Source organism: Nematolebias whitei, chromosome 11, assembly GCF_014905685.2.
Source record: "Nematolebias whitei isolate Nwh7 chromosome 11, NemWhi1, whole genome shotgun sequence".
In the NCBI taxonomy this organism is placed as follows: Eukaryota; Metazoa; Chordata; class Actinopteri; order Cyprinodontiformes; family Rivulidae; genus Nematolebias; species Nematolebias whitei.
The window spans coordinates 30,797,340-30,814,438 of record NC_056508.1 but is presented as its reverse complement, the minus strand read 5'-3'; the positions used below and the strand labels follow the sequence as shown (position 1 = coordinate 30,814,438).

At 40.2% G+C, this 17,099-nt stretch overlaps 1 protein-coding gene across 1 annotated transcript; it reads left to right on the top strand.

Moving 5' to 3' along the window:
* The first annotated feature begins 481 nt into the window (after positions 1 to 481).
* On the top strand, positions 482 to 17,054 carry erbb3b (erb-b2 receptor tyrosine kinase 3b). The gene is made up of 28 exons (XM_037684157.1): positions 482 to 560; positions 1,978 to 2,129; positions 3,376 to 3,562; positions 3,781 to 3,906; positions 3,997 to 4,059; positions 4,155 to 4,273; positions 5,047 to 5,188; positions 5,359 to 5,472; positions 5,958 to 6,075; positions 6,481 to 6,554; positions 7,833 to 7,923; positions 8,264 to 8,466; positions 8,649 to 8,781; positions 9,743 to 9,836; positions 11,347 to 11,504; positions 11,612 to 11,668; positions 12,087 to 12,228; positions 12,317 to 12,436; positions 12,523 to 12,621; positions 12,700 to 12,885; positions 12,978 to 13,133; positions 13,217 to 13,292; positions 13,378 to 13,524; positions 14,962 to 15,059; positions 15,158 to 15,334; positions 15,410 to 15,481; positions 15,663 to 15,954; positions 16,068 to 17,054. Exons 1-28 carry the CDS (start codon positions 482 to 484, stop codon positions 16,964 to 16,966), a joined length of 4,374 nt encoding a protein of 1,457 aa, XP_037540085.1. The 3' UTR covers positions 16,967 to 17,054.
* Positions 17,055 to 17,099: the final 45 nt, after the last annotated feature.

The window sequence follows — 17,099 nt, the reverse complement described above, 5'->3', positions numbered from 1 at the left end:
ACACAAAGAGGCAGACAGGCTGAGCAACATGTTGTGTTGGAAGATGCCTTTCACTGACTTTTATGATATTCAGCTTTGCCTTTTTGTGCATGCTTTAGTAAATTGTGAGTTTAATTAATACATATTTATTAAGTGCACTTGAGATGTTAGATTCTTTTTTGGAGGATTGAAGCTGCAGCTTGGAGGTGGAGGTGGGAAAAGGACGGACAGACCTCTGGTTGGTGAATAATTCTGGTTTTCGGCCAATCAGGTGCCTCTGTCTGCGAGGGAAATCCCTGGATCACAAAAAGAGGCATTTCTACACTTTTCTCTCTGGCAATTGATTTGATCAGTTTCACCGGAGCACCACTACAGAGGCATTTATTCTAGTTGTTTTGCCTGGATGATGTTTGACTTTCTGTTTTCTTACTGTCCTCAGAGCTGTTTGGAGGATTCACGCGTGTGAAATGCTGAAACCTCTGTGAGGACGTTGGACATCAGTATGGACCTGCTGAAAATCAGATTGTTTTGTGTAATTTTGTGGTTCAGGATCCCAACAGCATATGTTCAAACACATGAAGGTTGGTGAATTTATATATATATATTTAAATATTAGAAACCTTGATTTCATTAATTCCGCTGCTGCATAAAAGCTCATCATCACCTAGTGTTTATGAGCACTCATATCCTTAACACTTGGGACATTAAAATATTTTTGGTAAACAGAATTTTTTTAAGGATGTAAACTGATAACCATTTTTTCCCATCCAGTCAGTTCAGCTCTTGTGCAAAGATATCTGGTTCAATTCCTCCATGGGTCAATAAAATCTTATACAAGTCGCTGGTAAAAAAATGTTTAAAACTAAAATAAACTTACAAAGAGCCACTGAGAGCAAAAGTGCTCCAAGTGCACCTTAATGTGACCATTTAAACAAAAAGTTTACAATGCACGGTAATCAATAGTCCCAAAGACATTAATGAACATGGTTCATGAACATTTATAACCCTTAAAGCGGTCAAATTGTATTGATATTAAATGTAATTTATAAACTTGCACTGTGTGGGCAGTTTATTAAAGCAAATGTTAAACCAAAGTCATAAAATTCCGCTAAAACTACAAAAATACTAAAACTCATTAATTCACTGCTCTTAAACATATTTCTTCGAACATTTATGCATTTTCTGTTTCAGGAGTCACTGGATTTCATTGTGCATATTATTCTGACAAAGGTTTTGCAGCTCAGTGGAAGCTCTGACTCTGTTCAGTTTCATAGTTTATGTACAGATTGAACATTTTGGTGTAAATATCTCGCACCGTATATTTCATGACCAGCAGGTGCTCAGTCTTTAGCTCGTGCCACGATTTGTTGTTCCTCACTGGGAGATGATGCGCATGTCTCCTTCCGTCCACAATATTTCCATTCCTCCACTGGACCGCTGTACTCACACATGGCTCATTGTCTTCTAGTCTGATCTCAGCAACACTTTCCTTACAGACGTGCACACACACAGAAGCTCTGTCCGTTGCTGCATCATTCTACACTCGCTGCAACACACTGTCCACATTTAGAGCGTTGTCACAATAAGGCACTTTGTCTGAGAGCAAGCCTCTGCCTCGACCCTTGGCCTCCTCTTCATCGCCCTCGGGTCTGGACTGCTCTGTGCACCCAGGTTTGCAGGCAGTCTGTTTGCCTCAAATCAAACTATGTTGTGGCAGCGGCATAAATGCAACAAGATCATAAATAAGACAGAAACAATACAACCCACAGGACTCATCTTCACCTCTTCTGCAGCCTCAGAGTCTTTCATATATGTTGATCTTCACTTGTTAATAAGATTAGGATGGCAGTTTCCTAAAACTGCAGCCCTCTCTAGATTTTTTGTAATGTGTTTAACAAATTGATTTGTTTTTTTTTAAAAGACAGAATATTCAGAAAGCCTAGATTTTGTTTTTAGGATGCTCTTGTAAAACTTTCCTTCTTACTTGTGTGTCTGAAGTGTGTCCCGGTACCCAGAACGGTCTGAGCTCCACCGGCTCTCAGGAGAATCAGTACAATCTGATTAGGGAGCGGTACGATGGCTGTGAGATCATCATGGGAAACCTGGAGATCACTCAGATTGAGAGTAACTGGGACTTCTCCTTCCTCAAGGTGAACACAATCCTCTGTTTGTTCAGGATGATGAGTTGAATTGCAGAAGATGCAGCGGGGAACAGAAGTACTGAACACGTCAGTTGATGAAAGCACATTTCTTCCACACAAACTGTCCACAAATCTTGAAGAGTCCTCTTCTGTGGTCTCTGATCTTCAGCTTTTTATGTAGACTTTAAATTGGACTCAAGACTGGGGCATTCATTTCTATACTACCTTATTTTCTTTCTTTCTTTCTTTTTTTGTTTTTAAACCAAAATGAGTTTCCTTCAGATATCATTATTTAATCGGGCAAATCCCTATGGGAGGAAGCTCGAGTACCCAGAGAAAGTCCATGCAAACACAAAGAGAACATGAAGAAAGATTCCAGGTTCAAACTGGGGATTGAACCTTGGACCTTCTTGCTGTGAGGCAACACTGCTAACCACTAATCTATCGTATTGCCCAATGAAGTTAAAGTTATATGAAGTCTGTGAGTGTTATAAGCTGAAAAACAGCTCCACACCATGATGTTCCCATCTCCTTACTTCACTGTTGGTGTGGTGTATTCAGGGTGATGTGCAGTGCCACTTCGCCTCCGAACATCCAGTGACGTTCATGTTCTCATCAGCTCTGTTTCAGCAGCTTCAGCTAGTGGAGTCTTCCAGTGAGCATGCACAGAGGCCTGCTGAGTGCATTACTTGTTGTTTTCTTTGAAACAGCTAAATCTGCTTCATCCAGGTCTTTCTGAAGTCCTTCACGAGTGGTCCTTAAAATGCATCTGTAACTATGAATGTTTTGCAACAATTAGGTTGCAAAGGTCTTGAGAGAGTGCTTTACTTTTATCCATCATGCATTACCTTAAAAATGAAAAATCCTTTAAAAGGCTATCACTTAGGGCTGAAACCAGCTGATATTAATTTGCACTGATAGGAGGCAGGATTGTTTTAGAAATATTACGTTCAGCTATTTCTTTGGCTCTCCGTGCCTTATTGCTTCTCATTTTCTTCATGTGTTCAATAGTTATTCACTATAACTTGCCAATTTATTACACATAACTTAATTTATGGATGTATTTGTTTTTATTTCTTTGCGTGTGTGGTTTACTTGGATTGTTACCAACATCTGGTGTAAATTTCATGTCAGTAGTCCCATGAGAAAATATCTGTACTGAGAAAATATTGAAGTGTTCAGTACTTATTTTTCCCCGCTGCAAATCAGATCAAATAAAATCCCCTTTAGTTTAATGTCTTCTTCCTCCCTTCAGACAATCAGAGAGGTGACTGGTTACGTCCTCATCGCGATGAACCACTTCCAGGAGATTCCTTTGGGACAACTACAGGTCATCAGAGGAAACAGTCTGTACGAGCGACGCTTTGCACTCTCAGTTTTCTTCAATTACCCCAAGGATGGCTCCAATGGCCTTCGGCAGCTGGGGCTCGCAAATCTGACAGGTTAATGGGACACAATATATTACAGAAAGAGAAAGTGAAGTCTGAAAACAGACACTTTGTGAGATTCCAGGCTTTACCTTTATTCACCGTATTCACACACAAGCCCAACTTAACGGGAAGCTTGAACTGAAACCAATGACTGAACCCCCGGCTGTATGCTCTGAGTTAGCCCCGTCTGAATGATTTAAATTTTTCTTTCATGTCCTTCTTTATCACAGAGATACTGGATGGAGGAGTGCAGATTATTAACAACAAATACCTGAGTTATGGCCCGTGGATCTTCTGGCAGGATATCGTCCGAGACAACAGCGCTCCGATTGACATCCAGCAGAACGGGGAGAGAGGTCTCTGCTCACGGTGATCCCTCACAGTGATCTTCAAACTGCATCTTTTCTTTTCTGAATGGGCTTTCTGTCTCTTTCACCACCTCTCAGGCCCATGCCATCAGTCCTGTGGAGATTATTGCTGGGGGCCAAGTAAGAACCAATGTCAAATCTGTGAGTGTCTGCATGAAGAAATAAGTTGAGACAGAGTGATACACACACACTCAAACATAAACCGGGGACCTATATCCTCCTGTGTGTTTTCCCAGTGACTAAGATGGTGTGCGCTCCACAGTGTAATGGACGCTGCTTTGGGACGAGCCCCAAGGACTGCTGTCACACCGAGTGTGCAGCAGGATGCAGGGGCCCCCTGGATGTGGACTGTTTTGTAAGTGTGTTCTTGTGGTCTGCTTGAGAAAATGAAGAAGAAAAAAACATCTCAATGTAATAAAATGGAAAATGATTAACCAAGTCCTCCTCCAAAAAAAAGAAAGAAAAAGAAAGAAAGCAGTTATTGTTATTTTGACTTTTAAAAAATGCTGTTTATATAAATCATTTACGTAATGAGTCATATTGCAACCATTTGAGCAATTTGGCTTCAATTTATGTGTAATCAACTGTTTGATACTGATTGTTACATGTCCATACCGGAGAGAAAATGTCACTTTTAATTTGTTTAAGCCTCTGTTTTATTTGATAATCTGGCTCCAAGTGACTTTGCTGACCAAGAATTAACCCTGTTTTTAGAGGTCAAAGGGCGTTTTAGTTTTGTGAAGTGACTGAATAAAAAATAATATAGTAAATAAATATCCTGTAAAGCATAAGCTTTCCACCGCGGTGTTCGAGCATAAAATCTTGAAACTTTCTTGGATTATTCCTGCCTACATCTCGAACAAAGTCGTTAAATTTATTAGCGTCAATATTTATTTTGTTACTTTTGATAAATTTGAACCCAGGATGAGATCAACAGCACTAAACTGATGTTAATCAGTTCAGCACATCAGTGCAGGTTAAGCAAACATTATGGAACCAATAAAGAACAGGTTAATTTTATAACGAGTTGTAACAAGCTTATATTTCCATACGTTTTTAAAAACATGATTAAGTACAGTATATGGGAATAACTCAAATGTATTTTCCTGTTTGTGTGTTACTGTGAAGGCATGTCGTCATTTCAATGACTCCGGAGCCTGTGTCCCCCAGTGTCCCCAAACACTCATCTATAACAAGCAGACATTTCAAATGGAGACCAACCCAAATGCCAAGTACCAGTATGGCTCTATTTGTGTTTCTCAGTGTCCCAGTAAGTGCTGTGTGTTCACATATCCAGTCTTTTATTAAGTGTTTTTTATTTTATTTATCATTAAATACTAATGTCTTGTGAAAAACTTGACAAAAAATACCTACAAGTTACCAGTTTTTATTTATTTTTTGTCTTGATTGTGTTTTTGTTGTTTGTTTTATTGTCCACAGCTCATTTCGTGGTGGATGGCAGCTCCTGTGTGAGCGTGTGTCCTCTGGACAAGACGGAGGTGGAACGAGAAGGACAGAGGCAGTGTGAGCTCTGCAGTGGACTCTGCCCAAAAGGTTGACGCAATATGAACTTTTTTTATTTATTTTTTAGATTATGATGGTACTTTATTGTGTTTTGTAAGAATTAAGAACACAAGAACACAAAGTGTATACGTAAAAAAAGTGTTGGTAAAAGCACAAGCTTATTATACCTTCACTTTGTTATACAAAGTACATAAAACATCAAAATCAAAGCAGCAGAATTTTTCCTATATAATTTTCTAAAACATATCAAGGAATTCTGGCCAAATTGATAGACAAACTCATAATTTTTTTTTAAAAACAATCAAACCTTATTATATTTGTTTAACAAATGATTTTATACATTTTTTTTTAATTAAAGAGTGAAAAACACAATTGTAACTCCTCACAATAACTATGCCACACCTGAATCCCTCTGCAGTACACTTGTTTTGAACTCTTATAAGTATATTTATTCTTAGATTACAGAATATCTGTCAGTAAACACATTTAATAATGTGTGTTGATCACCTCTGTAGTGTGTGAAGGAACTGGTGCAGAACACAGACAGACCGTGGACTCCAGCAACATCGACAGCTTCATCAACTGTACCAAGATCCAGGGCAGCCTTCACTTCCTGGTCACAGGGATTCTTGGGTAATGTGTCCAGATAACCTGGATTATTGAGCATGGACTTTGTTGGTTTTGAACCAGTTTGACATGACTGTCGACGAGGAAGAGGGCCGGCACTGGAGGAGGGGGCGTGCCCAAGACACCATCTTAGCACCAACATAACTGGTTTGTCCCACTTTGGAGTAAGCTGTTGGGAGAAGAATCATTTTTGTGTTGTGTGTTTCCTTGACTGATGAAGCCTTCTGGATGGATGGTGAAACGTTTCAGCACAAAAAAAAAACTGTCCAGATGACCTGACTGAAAATTGTTGGATTGTTTACCTGGATTATTGAGCATGGACTTTGTTGGTTGTGTCCAGATAAGTTTGAGAGTGTCAGAATATAATATCAGACAGTTTACGTGTTTATGTGGATTTTTTCTTCCTTACAGAGATGACTTCAAAAAAATCCCACCCCTCGATGCCAAAAAGTTAGAAGTGTTTCGCACCGTCAGGGAAATAACAGGTTTGTATTTACAGTGAAGCTGTTTCACATTTTTGTAATTATACTAATCACATATTATTATTATTATAAAACTCAGCTGTTTTGAGTTTTATCTCATGCTTAAGTTTACAATTTAAAAGTTTTTTTGGAGTCATTTTGAAAGGTAATTGTTAGAATTACGCTTTGTTGGGTTTTCTTTAAAACACGAGAGTAAAAAAATCTACAAATGCATGTTTTTGACAAAAATCTTGGAAGTAGAGATAGAACCACAATATAAAGCTACAAATGTTTGGATAAATTCAAATAAATATGTCATGAGAATGGCTAAATCTTAAGAATCCTGGGGATCATTAGTTAATTTGAAGGTTAATTGAGAGCAGGGGTCTGCAGCTTGCAGCTCTGGAGCCACGTGTGTCTCTCTGGTCTCTCTGAAGTGTTTCTGCTTGCTTCAAGCTTTGACTAAAACTAACAAATAAATATTCATTATAGGGCCAGTTTTAGCCGTTTTCTTGTAATTTTCTTTGCAAATATGTAGTACTAGTAAAGTAAAACATATTTGCTTTAACGTTATGCTTTATTTCTTCAAAGTAATGTATTTAAATAATTTTGCACCAATTTAAAAAAATCACACAGGCCTGCATAGTTCATTGTCTACATTTTCTTATTTTATTTTATTTTTTTTTCTGTACAAGAATCTGGTCTTTTCTTTTGTCTTAAAATGCAAAAATATCCATAAATGTTAAAAATCATTAGATGTTTTTAGTTTTATAATGTCATCCCTACAGACCAGAAACCCGCTTCCAACAAACCTGAAGTGGGCCACCAGTTGGTAATCACAGTTGTAGCAGGTTTTGTGTCTCCGGGCACATTTAATTCAGTGAGGGAAGGGGCAGAAATCCCTCTTTAGATTGTAAAGGTTGCAGAGCTCTGATTTAGAGTTGTGTCAATTATTCAGAGGGATTACCAATCAACTGTGACAGTTTAACTGAAAACACGTATATTATCTATCAGTCAAAAGATAAGATATTGTGCATTCACCGTGCACACAGTGGCATGAAGAATCAGATTTCTGATTTAAGGATGTACTTACAACTCTTTGTCTGGCTTTTAGCGTAGTAAACTGTGTCTGGATTATTGCTGGCTTCTTATCAGTATGAAATATTTTGTAAATTCCAGTTTACACCAGCAAATTGAAAAGCAACACGACACATAGGCCTACTTGTCTGTAACGTGTAACAATGTAGAAAATAGTGCACAGAATGTCAGGTTGAGTTGTTGTCATTTTTGTTTCATTCTCAGACATTCTAAACATCCAGTCATGGCCTAAAGAGCTAAACGACTTGTCTGTTTTCTCAAGCCTCACTACGATTCAAGGAAGGTCTCTTTACAAGTAAGGCCGATTGCATGCAGCAAAGAACAAACTAACCTAGTAAAATATGGCGAGTTATGCAGCTCCTGTTACTTAACCTTTATGCTTCTTGCTTAAATTATTATCAAACCAAAGTGGGCTCCATCTCACACACTTCACCCCCTCCTGTGTGTCTGCTCAGTTCCGTAAGCTCCTCAGAATTAACGTCTCCTAACAAATCCTTTGTATTTTGTTCACACATTCTATCACTCTTCTCTTCCTGTGCTCCACAGCTGTGGAAAGGTATGGAAATGAGTGTGTTAACTCTAAATATTTTTGTGTGTGTGTGTGTGTCTTCATCTTCCAATGCACCAAACAAAAGGCGCTTCTCTCTGATGGTGATGCACATCCCCGCTCTTACTTCACTCGGGCTGCGATCTCTCCGGGAAATCAGCGACGGCAGCGTGTACATCAGTCAGAATGCCAACCTTTGTTACCACCACACTGTAAACTGGACGCAGCTGTTCAGAGGCAGCAGAGCTCAGGTCAACAACCTCAGCAACAACAAGCTGTTTGTGGCGTGCGGTGAGTTTGGTGTGCTTCACATTAAATACAGAAATCTGAAGCAGAAGAAAAAAGTGACTGACTTGTGATTAGTCCATAACATGATGAATTACTTACATCTGCAGTCTTGTGCTGAAATATAAGAACATGATTGCTCTTTTACTGTGGCAGATAATGATGCTCTCCTGTGGTTTTGTTCACAGTTGCAGAGGGACGTGTCTGTGATCTGTTGTGCTCCGAATCAGGTTGTTGGGGCCCTGGACCCGACCAGTGTCTTTCCTGCAGGAACTACAGCCGTGACGGCACGTGTGTGGACAGCTGCAATTTTGTTTCCGGGTCAGTAAGTGGAGATCTTGTGAATGAAATTGTGTTTTCAGTTCATTTCGATTTATGTAGCATCAGTTCACAATGAAGTAATCTCAGGGTGCTGTATAGAAAAACATTCACATACATTGTAAAATGCCATTTAGTAAAAGTTATATCACTGAAGAAGCCAACAGGTTACGACAAATCTTCACTTTGACACAATCTCCCATCCTGAGCAGCATGTTGGTGACAGTGGAAAGGAAAAACTCCCTTTTAATAGCAAGAAACCTCTAGCAGGACGGACGGCCATCTGCCTCGACTGGCTGGGTTTACTTTGATCAGGAGAGAGACAAATAAATACAGAATGGCTTGTTCAGGTGTAGTTTCTATGGGAAGAAATACAAAATAACTGATATAAATAATTGCAAATACAAACATGGAGAGCAGAGTGAGTAACAGCTAATATGTTTATTGTTTATTGCTGCTGCACTATGTGGCTGTATCATGTATGATACAGTATCTATGTATCTACCTTACCAGCACAGTTCAGTCTCAATGTCACTCACTACCTGTGCAATAACTTCACACAATCTGTGTAGTTCATGTTAGTTATGTGCAATATATATAATGTGCATATTACCACCTTGAAATATTATTTATACAAATTCATCCTGCTTGCACCGTTGCAATTCTACCATGTTGTTGATTACTATTTTCTCTTTAGGACCCTGTAAATATTATTATTTTTTCACTTTTTGGTGCTTTATTTTTGCACCCTTATTACATGCTTTAATATTTCTAGTTTGTTCTTTGTTTTTTTTGTTTTTTTGCAAGTCACATCGGCTCACCTCATCCTTAGCATTTCATTGTACTGTTAACCTTGTGTTAACCTTGCAGATGACAAATAAACACAACTTGAACTAAAGACAACAGCAGGGTGATGACATGTGTATTTTCCTTCCATTTAGTTGCCTGAATTTTGTGTCTGCAGAACTCCGAGGGAATTTGCGAGTTCTGATGGAGAGTGTGTTGCTTGTCATCCAGAATGCAAATTTCAGAGGAGGAAAGTCAGCTGCACAGGATCGGTAATTGTTTGCTTTAATAACCTTTTTCTTTGTCTGCATTTGGCACATTTTTTGCTTATGGCCACAAATGTATATATGAATTGCACCTGGATCATGTTTATCCCTCAGTTTTGTTTTTCTTCATGTTAGTAGTTCAGCTTTTAATATCTTGATAAAGAAGAAACTTTGACTTTATTGTTTATCTCCATGTGTGAACTTAGACTTTTAACTTTCTCTAATTAAAAAATTGTCAAAACATGTGTGTGCTCAGGCAGCACGGTGGCGCAACTGGTAGAGCTGCTGCCTCTCAGCGGGCAGGTCCCTGGTTCAAATCCTGGTCCGGGGGCCCCTCTGGGTGGAGTTTGCATGTTTTCTCCGTGCATGCGTGGGTTTTCTCCGGGTATTCCAGTTTCCTCCCACAGACTAAAAACATGCATGTTAGACTGACTGGTAACTCTAAATTGTCCCTATGTGTGAGTGAGAGAGTGAATGGTTGTTTGTCTCTATGTGGCCCTGTGATGGACTTGCGACCTGTCCAGGGTGTACCCCGCCCCTCGCACAGTGATTGCCAGACATGGGCACCGGTGAACCCCGTGACCCAAAATGGAAGAAGCGGGTAAAAGACAATGGATGGATGGATGGATGTGTGTGCTCAGGGCCAGCCCAAGGCATAAGCAAACTAAGTGGCTGCTTAGGGCCCCAGGGCCACTAGGGGGCCCCCTAAGTGGAAGCACAGATTTTAGGAAGTTTGTGAAGTATTGAGGAAGAAGTAACATAAACAGGTCAAATGTGTGGGTAAAGGTTATTTAATATTTTAAGTTTGGCTTTTGCAAGTTGTTGCATATTTGCATATTTTTAAGAACTAATTATTCAACTTTGAATTTCTTTTTAAAACCATTTTACATGGTTTCAAGTAATTGTTCATTTACATTATTTTCTTGATTTTATTTTATTTTATTTTGTTGGTTTTGGCACAATTTTTAAGTTATTTTTATGCATCTAAGTTATTTTGTCTGTTGTTTGTTGCTGATCTTGCACTAGAAATTATTTTGAACATTACAGTTGCAGTTCTTTGAAACCAAAGATATTAAATCAGATGACACTTTTGCTGTAAAATACATTGCATACTGGTGTGTTTTGTCTTCTCTTGTTACTTTTAGTACCACACATATAGGATAATGTAAAGAGGGCTGTCAGAGTTGCAATGAGTTTATGTAAGGTGGGTGAATGATCTGATCATCTGACTGTTGATTACAGTAAAGCACATTATTAGCAGAAATAGAGGGCCCCAAACAAATTTTGCTTAGCGTCCCATGAAGGCTTGGGCGGGCACTGTGTGTGTTTGAAAGAAAACAGAACAAAAAGAAGTATGAAATGTTTTAAAATTACTTATTGCATTCAGCTTTGCACTTGTAATTACCTATTCTTCTTGAATGACTTTGAATGTGATGACGTTCTGTCATTGCTTTTCAAACCACCCAATTACAGTCCACCTTATTGTGCTTATTTCTGTCCTACTTTTTCCCTTGAGGGGGCAGATGAGTGTATAGCCTGTGCCAATCTTCAAGATGGCCCTTACTGCATGTCCTCTTGTCCCAGTGGAGTAAATGATGGACAGAAAGGGCTGATTTTCAAATATCCCAACAAGGAGGGTCACTGTGAACCATGTCACCACAACTGCACCCAGGGGTGAGCCGCAGCTTAAAGCATAAGTGTGCGCCTGAGTATTTTTATACGCTTTCATTTATCCAAGTGTCACACCTGTCAAATGTTTGAGCTTCACTTCTTTGTTTCAGATGCTTCGGCCCAGGATTAAATGACTGTTTGGAGGCAGCCAGGCTGGCAGTTAGTAGGTGATTGTTTCCCCCTGCTGGTTTAAAGAAAATGCAACTGTGCAATGACAGTTTCTACAAAAAGACAAGTTAGCTTGAACTTTTGGGCAATTTAAAGGGACATCGCTGCTCATTTTCAAGTTCACAATGTTATTTTGGGGTTTCTTGTTGTTTGAAGCACCTATTTCCATTGTGTGTTTGTAGCTTTACTTCTCAGCAGTTCATTTTCCTCTCAGTGTTCTGACAAAAGATGTTGAATGTGGATGAAATTTCTTGTTTAGACTTTTAATCAACAGATTTGTAACTGTGAGTTGTGTCTCAGAATGAACAGAAGCAGCTTTCGATGTTAATTTTTTATTTATTTTTTGGTTGTGGGAATGCACAGCTAGTTGCTGTTTGAACCATTTAATTCCAACCAGAGGTATGCTTCCCTCTGCAGCGGGCAGATCACCTGTATTGCTTTAGGGGTCCCGGCCGCCCTGATTTTCTGCCTGGCATTGTTTTTCCTGGGAGTGTTGTACCACAGAGGCCTCGCCATACGCCGCAAGAGAGCCATGAGGAGATATTTGGAAAGTGGAGAGGTGAGGCGCCAGAGACCAAATCTTTATGAGTCACAATAATCCTGTTCACCAAGACGACAGGTAAGGACAACTGTTGTGTCTCTGACAGAGCTTTGAGCCTCTGGGTCCTGGAGAAAAAGGCACCAAAGTTCATGCTCGTATTCTGAAGCCTTCAGACCTGAAAAAGATCAAACTCCTTGGCTTTGGTGTTTTTGGTACAGTGCACAAGGTAGAGATTATTTTTCTTTTGATGATTCTCTTTTGATTTGTAACCTATCAAGTTTTTCTTAAATCATTTTGTTGTTGTTGTTTAAGGGCTTTTGGACTCCAGAGGGTGAGACAGTGAAAATCCCTGTGGCCATTAAGACCATCCAGGACAGCTCAGGCCGACAGACTTTCACTGAGATCACTGATGTGAGTCTATGGAACAAATATACACAGACAGAGAGTTCAAACATAATAATATTACAAACAATGTTTCTTTTTCTACAGCATATGTTGGCCTTGGGCAGCATGGACCATCCGTACATTGTTAGGTTGCTGGGAATCTGTCCCGGTGCCAGTCTGCAGCTGGTGACTCAGCTCAGTTCTTATGGTTCCTTACTAGAGCATATCATACAGCACAAGAACAACCTCGACCCCCAGCGCCTCCTTAATTGGTGTGTGCAGATTGCTAAGGTGTGTGCAGTAGGATTTATTTTTTTCAAGAAAATATGTTTTATTCCTAAAGTTGTTGAAGCCTATTTAAGTTATGCACTTTTGTGTTTAAGGGTATGTTCTATCTGGAGGAACACTGCATAGTCCACAGGAATCTGGCTGCCCGTAACGTTTTGCTGAAGAACAACTATCAGGTCCAGATCTCAGACTATGGGGTGGCTGATCTCCTTTACCCAGATGACAAGAAATATGTTTACACAGACACAAAGGTTGCTATGACTGGAGGACAAGATTTCAGTAATTGAAGCAGATCCATCCAGACTACCTGACTGTATGTTTTGTTCTCATTCAGACACCTATAAAATGGATGGCACTAGAAAGCATCTTGTTCAGAAGATATAGCCATCAAAGTGATGTTTGGAGTTATGGTAAGAGGCATAGAAAGGGTTTTCTCCTAACCGTGTATTTTTTTTTAATACAGCCTTTTAATGTGGCGCCTTACTTCTTGAACAGGGGTGACAGTGTGGGAGATGATGTCATTCGGGGCAGAGCCGTATGTGTCTGTGCAGCCTCAGGATGTGCCGAGTGTCCTGGAGAAGGGTGAACGTCTATCACAGCCCCACATCTGTACCATTGATGTTTACATGGTCATGGTTAAATGTACGTCAAAACATTTGGCCTGTTCTAACACAAGCAAAATTCAGACTCTTTCTTCACAAATAAAGACTGCATAAACATAATCATCATCATACATTTATTAAAGGGGAATTTCATGACATGCAAGGCCACTGCACTATATAAAGCACAATATAAAATCACAATAAACATCAAGTGCAAACAGTAAAAAGATACAATCACTGAATAAATGATGAAATGAAAAACACAGCTAGTGTCACAAGGATGTTATAATGAGTAAGCCTGTTTAAAGAAGTGAGATTTGAAAATGGAGAGCGTGGGAGAGTTTTTGATGTGCAGAGGTAAAAAGTTGCAGTGGTGGGGTGGTCAGATGGGCAGGTGTTTGGGTGAGTTGGGTGGAGAAAGATGGAAGTGTGGGATAAGGGAATGAAATAAGAATGTGTTGTCTGAAAATGTGTGTGTGTATGTGTGTATGTTGATGTGGAGGAGTTTAGTGAGATACAAAAAGGCGAGGTTGTTGTGGGCTTTAAAGGCGAGAAGCAGAATTTTGTACAAAATGCGATATTTAGTGTGGAGCTTGGGAAGTTGCTGCAGGACCTGAGTTATTCGACTGGTGAAAAGGTCTCTGGTGCTGATGTGTGCAGCAGAGTTTTGGACTTGGAATTCATGGGTGGATTATGCAGGTAAACCAAAGAGAAGGAGATTACAGTAATCCAGGCAGGCTGTGTGATCAAAGAGTGAACTAGCATGGTAGTATGGTTGGGTGAGAGGGATGGACTGAACCAAGGCAATGTTACAGAGGTGAAAGTAGGTTGAAAGAGTGTTACTGATGTGGGATTGAAATGCAAATGTGTTGTCTAGGCTGATAACCAATCGGGTGGAGGGGGAAACTGAGATGTTGATGAAAATGGAGAAATTATTGTTTTATGCATGTGTGGCTTTGGTGCAGATCAGAATAAGCTCTGTTTTTTCTCTGCTCTGTTTGAAGAAATTGCTCGAGAACAAAGATCCAATCCATGTACGCAATCAAAGAGTGATGTCGATGGGAGGGCAGAGGTGGGTGTGGTGAACAGATAAATCTGGGTGTCATTTGTGTAATGGTAGAATTGGAAATTATGTTCTTGGAAGATGTTGCCAAAAGGAAGGAGGTAGGGGTTAAAAAAAGAAAGGGCCAAGGACAAAACCTTGTGGAACCCCAGAACAGAGAGGGGATGGACTTATGATACAACGTGATACAATATGACACAATAATATGTAACCATATGACATGATAAAATCTAATATTTTAGGATATAATACAGTGCAATATGATAAAACAAAGTGTAATGTGTAATGCACTCCTGGAGAAATTTGTTTTGGACTCAGTGCTATCCCATTAACTGCTTTCACACAAAAAAATCTATAGATAGTTTGTAAATACTTCTTTTTTATACATAGTGTTTCTTGCCCTGTTCTATTCAGGCTGGATGATTGATGAAAACATAAGGCCAACTTTCAAAGAGCTGGCCAGTGACTTTACTCGGATGGCAAGAGACCCACTGAGATACCTTGTTATCAAGGTGAGAACACAGATCTTACAGCTTTGTGGTTTTTTGTGTGTTTGGATTTGTATCTTATCCCCAATTTAACAACCCTGCTTGTCACTGTTAATCCATAGCAGGAAGGAGACGATGTTGTACCTGGTGAAATTCATCGTAGAGAATCTGAACGAGGACTTCTGGATCCAGATTTGGAGGACCCAGATGAGGTGGGGCTGGATGATGGTTTGGCTACACCTCCTCTTCAGCACTCTCCATCGTGGAGTCTGTCACATTCACGCATTAATTCCTACAGGGTAATACAGAAGTGCCAGATAGATTTACAGACTGTTCTTCAGAGTGTTACATGTTATTCTCTCCACGATTTGTAGAGTGGTACCTCTCTGACTGGGCCGGCTGGATACCTGACAATGACTCCAAGTCCTGTAGATAGCATCCGCCAGGTGCAGTAAGCATGTTCTGCAAAAACACTTACTCCCCAAAAATATAATTGCAAATTTAACTATAGCTCTGCTATAGCTCTGAACTTCATGCCTATTGTTTGACATGTTTAAATGTTATTCTAATAGCTGCTGGAATAGGTATTCCCTATTTTTTAAATGTAATATTATTTTTTTGCCTTAGCTGTGGTTTCGCAGGTCTCGTCTGAGCTCAGTCCGGATGCTGCCTGAGAGATCAGAGTTCAGAGGGAGTGGCGAGGAAGCAGAAATACACGAGGAAGGCTTACGGATTGGAAGCCTTCACCGGACCAGGCTTGGCTCAGTGAAAAGTCATTCCCATGTGACCATCAGCCGAGACAGGAAGCTCTCCACAGCCTCAAGTCCATCCTCCTACAAGGTGTGGACATCAGAGGAAGAAGAGGAGTTGGATCACTATGGCTACATTCTGCCTGGGTCACCTGGGTCACCAGAAAGAGGTAAAATGCTCTCAAAATACAGCAGCATTATAGCATTTTATTACTTATGCACAATGTTTTATTGCTATGCTATATAAAGTAACAGATCAGTGTTTTCTCATTATGCCTCACAGCCTCCAGAATAGCTCATTCAGGCAAAAGGAGTTCAAGTCTGAAGAATAGTCTTGGTGTTGTGCTGTCGAACTCCTCTCAGGAATATGAAACTATGAGCACAGAGTCTAGTGTTCCTCCTTGCTCCACCAGCAGCAACACACTGCAGGGAGACGACACATCAACGGCATTTTGTCATAAAGTCAAAGTTCCACCTTCTTCAACCCTCATGGATTTGTCACACACAGAAACACCCCAAGCAGAGAACCCAAGCTCTGCTGTCAGGAGGAATCACAAGGCTTGTGAAGGAGCTGTAGCAGAGCAAAGAGACTTAGTAGAGAGGCACCAGCTCACTGGTGCCTTTACCAGTGAAATCAAAGGTATGGATGACCCAGCAGAGGTAGGCCAAGGGATTGGCAGGTATGAATACATGGATATCCGGCACTCTGACTCTTCAGACGGAGGCGACCCAGAATTGCAAAGAAGTGGGAGTTGTTCATCTGCAATATCTGCAGCAGAGACACGGTACACAGACAAAATAGTGGCAGTGTCAACAAAAGAGCAAAAAGGACAAGAGACTGAAAATCACCACAACACAGATAAACCAACCAGTCTTCAGGGGATTCTGAGCAGTATGCCTGAACCAGATGTGCAGACATCTGGAGCAGGAAAGGTGGAGGAGTACGAGGAGATGACTAGATTAGGAGAAGGGCTTGATGGGTGGGGGAATGCAGAATATGAGAACCTTCCAGTGAAGGAGTGGGTTCCTCCTGAGGAGGTGGGCAGTGTCAGATGTGCAGGGATCGAGAAGTACATCAAGGTGTGTGCTGGTATAGGGGAGCCTGGCAGCAGCACATCATTTGACAACCCAGACTACTGGCACAGCAGGATGTTCCTCAAGCCAGATGCTGTACGCACCTAATAAGTCTGACAGGGACAGAGAAAAAAAGAAGAAGAAAACATTCAAGTTTCTGGCAAATTTTGAAGTTTTGTGACTACTTTTACCTATTGATTCCGCAAAAATAAAAGCCTATAGAAAAAATAGTCAAATACAT

Coding starts and splice junctions, on each gene's coding strand:
- erbb3b (XM_037684157.1), top strand. CDS start 482: ATGGACCTGCTGAAAATCAGATTGTTTTGTGTAATTTTGTGGTTCAGG. Junction 4,060..4,154: donor TAAGAACCAATGTCAAATCT/GTGAGTGTCTGC, acceptor GTGTTTTCCCAG/TGACTAAGATGGTGTGCGCT. Junction 12,437..12,522: donor TTTTTGGTACAGTGCACAAG/GTAGAGATTATT, acceptor TTGTTGTTTAAG/GGCTTTTGGACTCCAGAGGG.